Source organism: Thermobia domestica, chromosome 3 (assembly GCF_964235325.1).
Source record: "Thermobia domestica chromosome 3, izTheDome1.hap1.1, whole genome shotgun sequence".
NCBI lineage: Eukaryota > Metazoa > Arthropoda > Insecta > Zygentoma > Lepismatidae > Thermobia > Thermobia domestica.
Window position 1 is genome coordinate 78,505,158 of NC_137456.1, and position 15,515 is coordinate 78,520,672.

At 36.1% G+C, this 15,515-nt stretch overlaps 1 protein-coding gene across 1 annotated transcript in view; it reads left to right on the top strand.

Annotated features, from left to right (window-relative positions):
- Window positions 1-15,515, top strand: part of hfw (leucine-rich repeat domain-containing protein hfw) — a 47,423-nt gene that overhangs the window by 6,070 nt on the left and 25,838 nt on the right. The window contains exons 3-4 of the mRNA XM_081751154.1: window positions 6,671-6,862; window positions 8,352-8,510. Coding sequence (XP_081607280.1) covers window positions 6,671-6,862; window positions 8,352-8,510 — 351 coding nt within the window. The remainder of the gene's footprint in view (window positions 1-6,670; window positions 6,863-8,351; window positions 8,511-15,515) is intronic.

The window sequence follows — 15,515 nt, forward strand, 5'->3', positions numbered from 1 at the left end:
CTGAAACCAGCTCTACACCAAAAGAAAGTTCTCCTTTGTGTTTGATGGATTGCTCGCGGCATCGTGCATCGGAACTGCTACTAGCTGGTCAGAGCATCGATGCAACTGTGTACTGTCAGAAGTTGAACCGTGTTGAAGAAAAAATCAAAACTCTGGAGCCAGCACTTCTGAATCGCAAAGGGGTCCTCCTTTACAGGACAACACTAAGCCCACGTGGCTAGGATGACGCAGGACACCATTCTACGCGCCTTGGATGTGAAACACGATTGCATCCGCCATACTCCCCGATTATCCTTGGACAATCACCTTAGAGGACGCCAGTTCAAATCCTTAGTATAGGAGCAAAATGCACTTAATACCTTCTTCGCTTCACGACCCACCAAGTTCTACCGCCATGGACCCATGGCCTTCCAGAACGTTGGCAGAAGGTCGTCGATACTGATGGGGACTATTTTTTTTTTATCTTCCAGGTACGTCTTACGTGAAATATCGATGTTCGAAGGTGGTGGGTGAAAAAGCGACATAACTTTCTTGGTCTCCTTTATAGGTCTTTAGCTACCAATATTTGAAAGTATTTCTATGAAATCTGCATTTTTCTAAATGGCTTGGTTACCAACAGGTTAAAGATAGTACTTTCACGTTAAAAGTCAGGTGTCGATTCAGGTATATTATGATGGTCAGCTACTCTCCTGTTACCCGTATAGAGTTAAGAGAATAAAAAATCCTTCATTTTTTATTTTTATTTGCATATTGGATGAAAACCGCTGGTCGCAGTTTGACCATGACTCGCTTAAAGCATTCACGCAGACTATGTAACTAAGCGTTTAAATTTTCTCCCGAATAACTTAGTTTTGATTTGATTGTCCGGCTGTAAACTGATATCAGGTTCAGTGTCTGATGATACTGTAAAATAGACCATTCGGCTTATTTGAAATGGCGGAATGGGTGGTCAATACATCACGAGTTCTGGAGATGATTTTGCCCCCCCCCCCCCACCAGAAGAGAAATCTTTCTTATTTTATATATATAAATAAAACACACCCCAAAGTTTGGAGCCCTTAAAAGTAGCAGTATGACAACCCACCGTCCCCCCCAGAAGCCGGTCCTGGATCCACCCCTGCTGGGCGTCTGCTGCATATTTCTATCTTTTTAGTCGCTCTTCTTCCCCGAGCTCCGTGAACACCGCACTGCCAACATCATGTGGTTTTTCGCGAGTAGTCACTCATCTAATATACTGACCAAACTCGTCACTACTGTACTTTGTGAACTCTCAATAAGCGGTAAATCAGTGCGACCAGGAAACAGATTTGTCAATAGCCATATATTATTCACCTAGCTACTGTAAGTATTGGAGTATTACAAAACTTAGCTAATACTTTTATTACTTTTGCGATACGTTTGATTAGCTTACAATTTGTTACTTTTGTAATATGTTTAGTTAAGTTACACTTTGTTACTTTTACAATACGTTTTTGCAATACCTCAGGATTTAGTACGGCTTGAACAACTATATGAATATACTCAATGTCATTGTCCTAACCATACTATATAAAATTAGATTATTGTAAAAATTAACTTATACTTCTGTTACTTTTGCAATATTTTGTGTTTACCTTGTGATTTTGTACTTTTACAATCCGTTTTGATATATTTGCAATACTCCAGGTATGGTTAGGAAAATTATATGAACCGCATAATTGTCTTTATATTAGCAATGCCATTGTCCTAACCAAAGAATTTAAATAATGGGCACTACAAAATTAGTGTGTACTTTTGTTACTTTTGCAATACATGAAGTTGGATTATTATTATTATTATTATTATTATTATTATTATTATTATTATTACTATTATTATTATTATTATTATTATTATTATTATTATTATTATTATTATTATTATTATTATTAGTAGTAGTAGTAGTAGTAGTAGTAGTAGTAGTAGTAGTAGTAGTAGCAAAACATCCTGCCTTTTGGCAGGTCCTGGCACTAATGAGAATTTTTCTTTTTCAATTTTAGATTTGGGCCTGGAAATGTCTCTTCCACATTTCTCGATCTTCAGTTTCCTTTTTTAACTCCCAATATTTTCTCCAATTTTTCAAATCATCGATCCGCTGTGTTATTCTTTTTCCTATTCCTCACTGCCCTTCCATCTTTCCTTCTATGGCGGTGTGAAGAAGACGATTTCTCCTCAATCCAATTGGCCTTTCTACGAAGAATGGTGGCTAGAAGTGTTATCTTCTCTCCAATCCGTTTTAAAACATCTTCGTTTGTTGCTCTCTCTGTCCATGTTTTCTTCTCCATCTTCCTCCAACACCACATTTCGAAGCTCTCCAAATATTTGGTCTCTAACTTCCGTAATGTCCAAGTCTCTCAACTATACAGCTCAATGCTCCATATATAGCACTTGACCAACTTCTTCTTTAGTCCAATATTGAGCCTGCTAGTTAAGAGTGATTTTTTCTTGTTGAATGTTTCTTTAGCTATGGTAATTCTTGACCTGATATCTTTGGTGCAGTAAGCGTCTCTCGTCAAAATACTTCCCAGATACTTGAAATTATCGACCTCTTCAAGTTCTCTTTGTTCTACTCTGATTCGTAAGGGCGTGTCTCCATGGGATATTCTCATGACTTTCGACTTTTCGATGTTAATTTCCATTCCATACAGTTTTTCAGTGTCAACTATTTTGCCAATCATCTCCTGTAGTCCTCCTTCGGTTTTTAGCTACTACAACCGTATCATCTGCATACCTGATCTTGTTAATGATCTGCCTTCCAATCTTGAAATTTTCAATTCCCATTAATGCTTCCTTCATTGAACATTCACTGTAAATGTTGAATAATTGGTGCGACAAACTACATCCTTGTCTGACTTTTCTTCCAATCTCCACACCAGGGCCTAAAATTCAACGAAATCACAGCTCCACACTGGTAAAAATTTTATATAGTATAGAAAAACTAGTTTAGTCAGCATTTGTTTAGACATATAATCAGTGTTCTGTCCAGTACATCATGTTTACCTGCGACCAAAAATTATTATTATTATTATTATTATTATTATTATTATTATTTAGGAAAATTTTGGCATCCAGAGCAAACAAAATTAAAGGCACATTAGGATACATATTTAATTGTATTGTATTAAACCATAAAATACAGGAAACAAACCGATAGGAAAAATAGTCACACTGGAAGAAAAAAGTCACTTTTTCTTCCATAAGAATTTCACTGTCATTTTTCCGTGATCATCACGCTGTCTGTCTGTTTTCTGCCGAGGCAAATACACTGTTATATCAGGACTGTTCCTTTGACTTCCTACCAATTTCAAAACGCCTTTCCTTTCTGGCCAGTCATTTCATAACAGCAGGAGTTGGGCTAAAATCTTCCAACGGACCCATATTTATATTAACGTGAAGGTAATTTTTCATACTAGTAGGAGCCAAAGAGAGTCTGTTTTCAATATGTTGTAGTCACTTATAAGTCTTTCAACATCGGAAGAAGATGGTTTCGAAGCAACAACTCGGGCTATACTTGTTGACAGAGCATGCAATGACTGATTTCCACAGATTTTCATGAGAAGACTTTTAGCATCCAGACCTTTCAACATACTGCACGATGATGCCTCTCTATACTGCATTGCGAACTGCAAAAGATCTGTATCAGGACAAATAACTGTGTGGCATTCTCTTAGGGTATCATCAGTTACATCCTCTTTGCAAAACACGCAAAGGCTCCAAAGCAATAATACTGTCTTCATACAGCAAACGCTGACTAACAAAGTTAATCATGGAATCCAGGACTTCGTAGCGTACTACAGTAAAATATCTTTTCTCACTGACATATTTGTTATGGGATTTATTGCGACGTGTGTTGCGATGAAGTTGAATACCATGTAATGAGTACTGTATTTTTCCCTTGACGTTCTCTTGCACACGTTCGTTTAAAAATGTTCCTTCCAACCCGCCTAAAAGAGGTTTCTCTTTCATACTCTTCAATTGTGCTACAGTTCTATTTTTATTTGTCATTATCATCACTCTCAAACTCCTGCTGACAGTTCTTGAAAACATATAGAGCGTCTGTCACAAGACTCAGAAGATGAAGGCGATCTACTTCTATCCATTTACGCAGATGACCATTGGCTTTATTACATCCATAGCTTTCCGTTTGCAAGTAAAGGCAGCTTGGATACCAATTTTTTTTTAGGAGAGTAGTGAATGAAAATTCTGTCCACATGACGTCAAAATATTCTGGGTAGTGCAAAACTTCTAACTTATTTTCTGAAACTACCATCGTTAAACCTTTCGTTCGCTGCCCTAAAGAGTGATAGAAAGCACACAGTCCAGATGCTGCTTGTATGAGAGACGAAACTTTAGTGACATCTTTCCATGCTAAATTAATGCGATGGGCAGCACACCAAAGTTCCAACAGAGGCAACGTTTCACATGAAGCAATATTTCATCAGTTAACAATTTCCACATTCCTTTGTGTTCTCCTGTATTCATGTTTTCATTATCAGTAACTATCGAAGTCACTCTGGGAAACATTACTCTTTCTACTGATTTTCGTAACGCTGTGCTTCGGCTAAATTTTTGGCGGTTATTGATGTATGTTATCTCTGGTAGTACATATTTCTATAACGGATTCAAAGGATCGTGTAATTTTTATCTACAAAACAACATATTTCATTATATCCGAAAAGTGTAATGTCTTATTGAAACAACAGATAAACGTGCAGTTAGTTGCATATTTTAAAACTATATGAATGCAACCGAAAACGTTTGAAAACTAAATAAAGTTAAAAGGTTCCTTCACCTCAAAATTGGCAATGGTTTCCCTACCATCTAGGAGACACCTATACGTATTAACTCTGGCTTAGTGTCATATCCTGGCAGTTACATGGAATTGAGTAACCCATTGCATAATGAATGTATTGAACCAGTAAGACTTAGTTTGACACACTAAACGCGTTTAAATGCATAATCCGAGAAAAGTAAGGTACTCACATTAACACCACTCCACACTTCAAGAATTATAGCTCCACACTCCTTTCCTTTAGTTCCACAAAGTGTGGAGTACTCTACTCAATTTTAGGCCCTGCTCCACACTATTGATTTCTCCTTCATCCAAGCGAAACTTCACTCGTTGTCCTATGTACAGGTTTTGAATGAGTCGTCGATCTCTCCAGTTGACTCCGATTTCTTTAAGTATTTTCAGAAGTTTCGTCCAATTGACTCGGTCGAAAGCTTATCGCCAGTCGATGAAGCACAAACACAACTCTTCCTTTACATCAAGAATTCTTCAATCCAATAGCATCTCTGGTGCCTTTTCCTTTCCGGAATCTAAATTGATCTTCTTCTATCCTCTCATCTATCTTACTTTCCAGCCGCCTGTGCAGTATGTGTGCAATAATTTTTCCCGTGTGGGAAATCAGGGTAATGGTTCTGTGATCGCTGCACTTCTTTGCTTTGTTTTCCTTGGGCAATGCAATCATTGTAACATCAAGAATATACTTTGGCCAAGCAAATCTATTGGTATGTCGTCTCCTTCACATGTCTGTGATTGCTTGTCTACATCATTTTTCAATATACTGGGTCCTTTTTCATCATCATCCACCTCTTCCTCTGCTTCGATCGCAATATCTGTTTGACGGTTCTTCTGATCATACAGATCTTTTATGTATTCCTCCCGAATTCTAAGGATTTTTTAATGATCAGTGATTACATTACCTTGTTAATCTTCGATGCCAAACGTTCGTATACTTTTGTTAGCTTTCTCTCCTAATTCTTGTGCTTTCTGGTACATCAAATAATATCTGCCGTGCTGTTGAAGTTCCATTATTTCTTCACATGTCTGTTCCATGTATTTTTCTTTGCCTTTGTCCGTTCCTCTTCTCAATTCATTATTCAACCTTCTGTATTCCTTGATGTCCGTATGTTCGCTCTCCTGTGCATCTTCTTAAGCATTGCTTCAGTTATACATATTTTTCTTGGTGCTCTTTCTATCCTGCCAATGTTATTGTGGAGTGTGTCAAGTAGGATCTGTTTAACTTTTCCCCAACTATTTTCTATATTGTCGACCATATCGCCCATTGCACAGAATTTTTCTTCAATCTCTTCTTTCATATCATCATCGATATTTCGTAGTCGCTCTAAGTTCCATTCTTGATTTTTCTTGATCGATTATTACCAGGTTTGCACTTCCGCCACCAGTAGATTGTGATCCGAATGAATGTTCGTTCCTGGCAGTGTCTTCACGTCTCGTACACTATTCCTGAAATGTGTTGTTGGATTACAGTTTTTAAAAACTTTTGCAATACGTTTGGTTAGCTTACAGTTTGCTACTTTTGCAATATCTTTGGTTAGCTTACACTTCGTTAGTTTTATGCAATACTAAAGATTTAGTGTGACTTGGACAACTATATGAATATAGTTATTATATTAACAATGCTATTGTCTTAACCATACTACATGAATGTTGGGGTATTGAGAAAAATTAGCTTATACTTTTTTACTTTTGCAATGCATTTGGTTAGCTTACAGTTTTGTTGCTTTTGCAATGTTTTTTGGTATTTTTGGTGTACTTTAGGTAGTTGTCGCTAAATTAATAATATTAACAAAATCGTTTTTAGAGTGTTTTTTGACAATATTTTTCTTCTCTTTCTTTTTTTTAAAGGAAATTGTAAAATCATGCCCACAAGAAGAAAACAAATTCAAATGCAAGTGTGAGTCTCGATTCTTTTATAAGGAAGGCATGGGTCACATGGGAAAATTAATGGCCATAGTTGATTGCTCCAGACAAGGACTCGACCATCTACCTCCAGATATTCCAGAAAATACTGCTTACTTAGATGTTTCATATAACAATGTAAGTAACTAAATATTATTAATTTTTCAGGGATCGGTACCGTAATCGTTAAGTTACATTACTCGTGAAGCCATGATTATTCCTACAGTTATAACACTTGCTTATTCTATTTTCGTACTTCATCTATCGCCCTCCTTTGATTAGCTTCTCAGAATATCTCTATGATTGCAAAAGCTTGCTCCTACGTTATACATTGACCATATGGTAATGACTGGCCTATGACTTACAGATGATAAACATCTTAATGATTTTCGTATCTGAGTTTTGATGCATAAGAAATCCACAAATTTTTAGTTGTTTTCGTAAAAAGTTTAATTTGTTTTTGAGAACGGAATGACGAGCAAAGTGTTTCCTGAAGATTTTACTTAGAGCTAGTGATATCATTAGAAGCTAATTTTTGACAAGATTTCGAATATATTTGCTTGTGGGATAAAACTGCCTATAGTCAGAATATTAGACAAAACGAAGCCTTCCAAACACGAACTTTTACTCCAACTTTTACTGCGCATTTCAAAGTATTTTGTCATCTAGGACAGCGCTTCTCAAACTGTGATTCGCGAACCACAAGTAGTCCTTAAGGTGTACCCTTGTGATCTCTTATATTGAACATTAGTCTTAAAAAGACGGAAAAACTTACAATTCAAGTAAATTGCGTATCACACACTATAGTGAGAATCTTAAATAGGCATTTCTATAGATTATATAGATAACAGGTTTTCTATTTATTAAGGTAAACATTATGCAAATTTTAATAGTTTATGTAGATGTATTTCTTGATAACTTTCAATAAGTAGCAGTGGCATGTACATAACGGGAAGGAGTTTGGTTTGTATATGACGTGATATTTTCTTAGTATTGAAACTGAAAGTAGTAGTAGATTTCTATAATTTTCCAGTTGTAGTGCAGAGATTAGAGTGGATATGGAAGATCTCTTGGGGCTCTTAATCCATTGCAGGAAATCACTTGTTATGTATTATGTTTCTGCTGTATAATAATAAATGTTAAAACCAGAAATTATTGTTTTCAAACTATCTGAGTTTGAATACTATCCCCATCAACGGACTCATTTTTTAACTTCTGGACCTGTACATCCTGATCATCAAGTGGTTCTTGCGATTTTTGGTGTCCCGGAGGGGCACACGAACAGAGTAAATATACAGAAGACTTTTGGGAAACCAAATTAATTGTTTTTTTATATTTATTTTCTTCTTTAATATCAATATAAAATTAAGATAGTTCTAATTAATAGTGCTAATTGAAAAATATAAGTATCCTGATAATGCTCAATTTTTTTTTTTTTTTTTAAAGATAAATTTGCTTTAAGGTACAAGAAGGAACATGAGTAGAATGGTCCGTAGAACATTCTTATAAATAAAAGTGGTTTCCACTTGAGAAAGTCTGAGAAACGCCAATCTAAGATATTCAGATCAGGCATGCATTTAATTCCATATCAGATTATAAATACTAATTTCTCGTTCCTTAATTTCAGATAAGTGACCTTACTCCATTGGCAACGAATCCTAATTATTCACACGTGTTAGTATTCGTTGCCGACCACAACAATATATCCTCGATTCAACCTTTGGAAGGATCAAAATTCATTAATGAATTCAATCGCCTGAGTTTGAAGTCTAACAACATTACGACGGTAAGTACATTATAGAGAGGCTACTCAAAATAGACTACTATAGATTCTACAGACAGAAATTTGCAATAAAAGTAAATTAACCATAGGTTCAAGTGAAAATACACAGTAGGTATTTTATAATCTAATATTGCTTGTTTATCATCAATAGGGATGCGCACGAGTCGAGTCGAGTCGAGATTTAAGCCTGTCTCGACTCGTCTCGAGAAAATGTTGTCTCGACTCGTCTCGAGAAAATGTTGTCTCGACTCGAAAATATGTTTCTGTCTCGACTCGACACTCTCTGTCTCGACTCGACTCGAATTCGAGTCGAGACAAATTGTACGAGTTAAAATATACGGACACATCAGCCAGACCATTATGACTACCTACCTAATTATCAGTATGTCGACCTTTGGAACGGATAACAACGGTGACGTGTCTTGGCATGGACGCAATGATCCGTGGTAGGTCGCCGGAGAGAGTTGACACCACATATGCACACACAGGTCACCTAATTCCCGTAAATTCCGGGAAGGGGGCGATGTGCCGTGACGTCACGTTCAATCACATTCCAGATGTGTGCGATTGGGTTCAGATCCGGCGAGTCGGGGGCCAGCACATCACTTGGAACTCGCTCCTGTGTTCCTAGAACCACCCCATCACATTCCTGGCCTTGTGACATGGTGCATTATCTTGTCGAAAAATACTACTACCGTTGGGAAACATGATCGTCATGAAGGAGTGTCCGTAGTCTGCAAGCAGTGTGCGATACGCCTCGGCCGTCAAGCTGCCTTGCTCGAGCTCCACTAGACACATGGATGCTCACGTGAATGTTCCCCAGATAATAATTAATTCGTAGCCCGCTTGTCTCCGTCTCGCAGTACAAGTGTCAAGGAGTGTTCCCTTGGAATACGACGGATTCGCACCCTCCCATCGCCAAGATGAAGGAGGTATCGGGATTCATCAGACAATGCAACGCTCTGCCACTGTGTCAAGGTCTATTGGAGATGGTCACGTGTTCATTTCAGTCGTAGTTGCCGATGTCGTGGTGTTAACATTCCCACATAAATGGGTCATCGACTGCGGAGGTCTATCGTTAGGAGTGTTCGGTGCAATGTGTGTTCAGACTAGTGTTGTGAAGACCTGAAAAAAGAACGGAAATTTTGGGTAAAAAATGTTTTTTACGGTTTTACCGAACTTGGAAAAAACTGGAAAATTTGGGTAAAATTGAAATTTTTGAATATTTTATTATATTATGCTTTCAAAATTAAAAGTGTTTTGTATTTACTAGTTTATAGTTAAGATAATTGAGTACTTATGTTTCTTGTATTAGAATAGGAAATGATCTTATTTACACATATACACACATACCGCACAAGTGAGTAAATTTAAGCAGCGACAAATATATCAAAGGATTGAATATGTGAAACTTCCGTTCGTTATTATTACAGACTAGCCGAATAACTTGCATGGGGAGAATACGTTTCATTTTGAACATAAAGGGCACCAAAAGTGTCACCAATGAACTTATAGAGCCCCAAAATTATGAATTCGACACTACTGTCGATAATTTTCAATTACCTTTACATGTTCCCGTCTCCCCTTAGGAGTACTAGTGGGGCTGAATTTGTGGATTTAAACGGCATCTTCTGTTCATCTCAGAGACCCCGAAAAGTATGGATTCGACGGCCATTTTCGATCATGTCTCTCTCTCTCTCTCTACACACACACACACACACACACACATATATATATATATATATATATATATATATATATATATATATATATGTGTGTGTGTGTGTGTGTGTGTGTGTGTGAATTTGGATTTAAACGGCCGGAAGAGTCACTGTTCATCTCAGCGACCCCGAAAATTATGGATTCGACACTATCCTCTCCCCTTCCCTAAAGGTGCACCTTCTTAGTGAAGTGATAAAAATCATCCCGAACCTCATCTATGTTGAAAATTTTATGGAGGTCGGTCTGATGATTCAGGAGTCATTAAGTTAGAAACATAGTCACTTTCATTTTGATTGTAGTATATAATCTGTCTACCTAGAAAACATGTGTTTGTTTACATACAGGATTTTGTACATCCTAAAGTTTATATAAGTGTCTATATTAAAATATTAAATAATAGAAATTATGTTTTAGTGCATGAGTATTAGTGAAGTTTGCCTAGTGCTCTTTCTCTTAAGAAGTGATTTGGTTAAAATAACAAAACTTCCCTAGATCAAAGAGCATAGTTTCATTCAAGAGACCTACTTGTTGCAACAGAAACACTTCATGTTGGTAGGCTTGTATGTAACTGTAAAAGTTTTGTAATTAATGCACATTCACGAATAAATGACAATAGAAATAAGTGCAGACTATTAATTTTCATCTAGCTGAACCTGCGCTCTCTACACAGCGCATCATTCACATACATTATGAGCATGAATCTCCTTCTCATTCCTCATATCTGTACATGTCACTGTACAGATACAAGTGAAGGACGCCTTCATAAAAATCGGCAAGGAGTTTCATAAACGGGAATTTTTTTCGATTATTTTTTTTTCAATATTTCGCACCGTTCGCAAGATTTGAGCCCACTTGTAGTTGGAATTTCTAATTCACATATGAACAATGCTTCCTTTCTTTTTGCATGCATTATGTAATAAGTAAATAAATTACACACATATATAATTATGTCAGAGATATACGGAGTTCATTGTGAAAGAAAAAACTCCCCAAACAATGAAGATTCATCTTAGACTGGAGAAATGGTTATCCTTCGTTTTCTTATAATTTGGCCATAAAACAAACGCCTGAGGATATACAACTATGCGATGTTGGAATATAGAACTTATAACGACTTATCAATAAGATAGTCGTAAACCTGGTTCGTTTGCTGAGATAAAAATCCGAAGTGGTAGTAATTCTTTGGCATAAAAATATTAGCTTCGATATTTTAATACCATTAATCTCACCTTTTTAATAAAAATGACAATGTCTATAAACAGTGTTAAACTGGTTTATTATTTGATATAACTTAAATATCCTTTTCTTAAAACTGTTAAGTACACAAATTCACTGACTAGGTAACCATAAAACATGTCCATATCAACAACTATTCCATAATAATCTCATACATATATTAAAAACATTCTTCTTACGTTAATAGGAAATTAACGTTCTACTAAGTATAGTGCATATGTATGAGTACTTTCTGCCCAAGGTACAGGTAAATATTACACAAGCCAAAGTATTTTGTTATATAAAAATGTCGCTCGACAAAGGGACTGAATATAAAAGTCATGAGTAGGCTTGGCTTTTATCTTCAAGAACCACTGGTCCGTTTACATTAATGTTCTTACATAGCTTGTGTCCAACATATTTTAATCGCACCTTGTATATCTATTCATTACATTTCACATATACATTAAACAAATCTTACACTTCATCAATACCTATTTTTAACAATAAAGTTTTAACACAAATTAATATAATGAAAACAATTTTTGTGCTTGATTAATCATGAATTAAATTATAATCCTTCACGTTAATAAGAAAGAATTCAAGTCATTGTAAACTTATCGTTGATGAATAAAAATCGAAGAAAACATAATTGAACAAAGATCAAAAATCAAACACAATCTACGTTTGAATAAGCACATGTAAGTAAATAAATCTATTTTTTTTACAGAAACAAAAGACACCCTTTTGTTATTATATAAATACATTTTTATTATTATTATTATTATTTTTCATTCCTATTTATTTGAGCAAGAATGTCAGGTGCTACTAATTCTTTCACTAGATGCATCCATTTTTCCTTTGTATACGGAGTAGGTTTCCAAACCTTTAACTCATCTATATTGCGAAGTCCAATTGACATCCCCGTTTTAGCGTTCAACAATTCGAAAACTTTAGGATTTATTTCCTTAAAACATAAATAAGGACCTGAGAAAATGTCACAAAATTTGTAAATCTTCTTTAGCAACATATTACTTTGCGGATGTTGTTTAACAAAAACTAAGTCATTGACCTTGATCCGATATTTTCCTTCCTGCAAAGACTCTACTTGCGAATTACGTTTCAAAAACTTGTTATGTCTTCGGATCTTTACCATATTCACTAGATTGGATGAATCTATAATTGTCGAATCTTCCAATTTGACATCAAAATGTTGTTCCACAGGGAAAATCAAATCAGAGCCATTATGAACATTAGCAGGAGACACACCTAAAGTGTCTGATATAGAATGGTTCAAAAGGTACGTAATTTGGTTGACATGCTTAATCCATTCAGTATGTTTATCCTTACTTTTTATATAACAAAATACTTTGGCTTGTGTAATATTTACCTGTACCTTGGGCAGAAAGTACTCTGGCAACCTAACCCAACTATTCAGGAACCAGCTGTTATACATTGCGCTAGCCGTACTCTAAAGAAAGCTGAAAAGGGATACACCACGACAGAAATTGAACTTTTGGCTATACGTTTTGCAATACAAAAATTCGCTCCATATCTTAGCGGATGTCATTTTATAGTACTTACCGACCATAATTCATTGCGATATCTTAATAGCGTACAAGGATATAACAACAGATTACTTCGCTGGTCGTTAGATCTTCAAGCTTATGATTTCGAAGTACAACACATTAAAGGGGTAGATAATGGGCCCGTAGATACCTTATCACGTCTGTTCCCTGGAGAAGAGCAACATATTTTGTCCATTAACGAATTTAAGATCTTACAGGATGAAATAGCTACCATTTCAATAGAAGATTTGAGAGAACATCAAATGAAGTATCATGAATATAAACAAATCATGGAACATTTATCTTCATGTGACGAGGGATGTAGTTGTCCCAAACACTGGAATTCCAGATTTAAATTAAACAACGGGATTTTACTTATTAAAGATTTCAAATTCAAATCTAGGAATAAAATTTGCATTCCACCTACATTAACAACACGCATACTAAAGGCCTACCATGATGATTTCGGACATTTTGGGTATGTGAAGGTATGTGCCTTAGTTAATAAATCTTTTTACTGGAAGGGAATGAGAGCTCAGGTCAAAAATTATATCAATGACTGCATTGAGTGTATGCAAATTAAGCATAATTATCAGGCTATACAAAAACCAATGCTCTCAATAACACCTGAGAGACCACATTCATTTCTATCGATTGATTTATATGGACCGTTACCCAGAGCAGCTACTGGAGAAGTTTATTTGTTAACAACTATGGATATCTTTTCACGATATGTGGTAGCCTATCCCTTGCGTAAAGCAACCTCCGCTGCTATCGTGAATAAAATTCTGAATGTATACATTCCACATTGTGGCCCTATCGAGCATATATTATGCGATAACGGTTCACAATTCAAAAGTGATGTGTTTCTCAAAGCCATGAACAAGGCGAACATTAAAATTCATTTTGTGACTCCGTACCATCCAAGTAGCTCCGTGGTAGAAAATGTACATCGCAATTTTGGTATGTTGTTTCGGCACTTTTGTAAGGATAAACATACTGAATGGATTAAGCATGTCAATCAAATCAGAGCCATTATGAACATTAGCAGGAGACACACCTAAAGTGTCTGATATAGAATGGTTCAAAAGGTACGTAATTTGGATGACATGCTTAATCCATTCAGTATGTTTATCCTTACAAAAGTGCCGAAACAACATACCAAAATTGCGATGTACATTTTCTACCACGGAGCTACTTGGATGGTACGGAGTCACAAAATGAATTTTAATGTTCGCCTTGTTCATGGCTTTGAGAAACACATCACTTTTGAATTGTGAACCGTTATCGCATAATATATGCTCGATAGGGCCACAATGTGGAATGTATACATTCAGAATTTTATTCACGATAGCAGCGGAGGTTGCTTTACGCAAGGGATAGGCTACCACATATCGTGAAAAGATATCCATAGTTGTTAACAAATAAACTTCTCCAGTAGCTGCTCTGGGTAACGGTCCATATAAATCAATCGATAGAAATGAATGTGGTCTCTCAGGTGTTATTGAGAGCATTGGTTTTTGTATAGCCTGATAATTATGCTTAATTTACATACACTCAATGCAGTCATTGATATAATTTTTGACCTGAGCTCTCATTCCCTTCCAGTAAAAAGATTTATTAACTAAGGCACATACCTTCACATACCCAAAATGTCCGAAATCATCATGGTAGGCCTTTAGTATGCGTGTTGTTAATGTAGGTGGAATGCAAATTTTATTCCTAGATTTGAATTTGAAATCTTTAATAAGTAAAATCCCGTTGTTTAATTTAAATCTGGAATTCCAGTGTTTGGGACAACTACATCCCTCGTCACATGAAGATAAATGTTCCATGATTTGTTTATATTCATGATACTTCATTTGATGTTCTCTCAAATCTTCTATTGAAATGGTAGCTATTTCATCCTGTAAGATCTTAAATTCGTTAATGGACAAAATATGTTGCTCTTCTCCAGGGAACAGACGTGATAAGGTATCTACGGGCCCATTATCTACCCCTTTAATGTGTTGTACTTCGAAATCATAAGCTTGAAGATCTAACGACCAGCGAAGTAATCTGTTGTTATATCCTTGTACGCTATTAAGATATCGCAATGAATTATGGTCGGTAAGTACTATAAAATGACATCCGCTAAGATATGGAGCGAATTTTTGTATTGCAAAACGTATAGCCAAAAGTTCAATTTCTGTCGTGGTGTATCCCTTTTCAGCTTTCTTTAGAGTACGGCTAGCGCAATGTATAACAGCTGGTTCCTGAATAGTTGGGTTAGGTTGCCAGAGTACTGCAGAGATTCCAAGTTGAGAACCGTCACACTGTACATAGAAAGGAACGTCATATCTGGGGTGATTCAAATGGATGTTTCGTTTTACGCACTCCTTCAACTTATTAAAACTGTGTTCCTGAATCGGACCCCATTGCCATGGTACTCCTTTCTTTATGATCATAAATAAAGGCTGGGCTATCTCAGCGAATCGCGGGATGGCTTTGCGAAACCAATTAA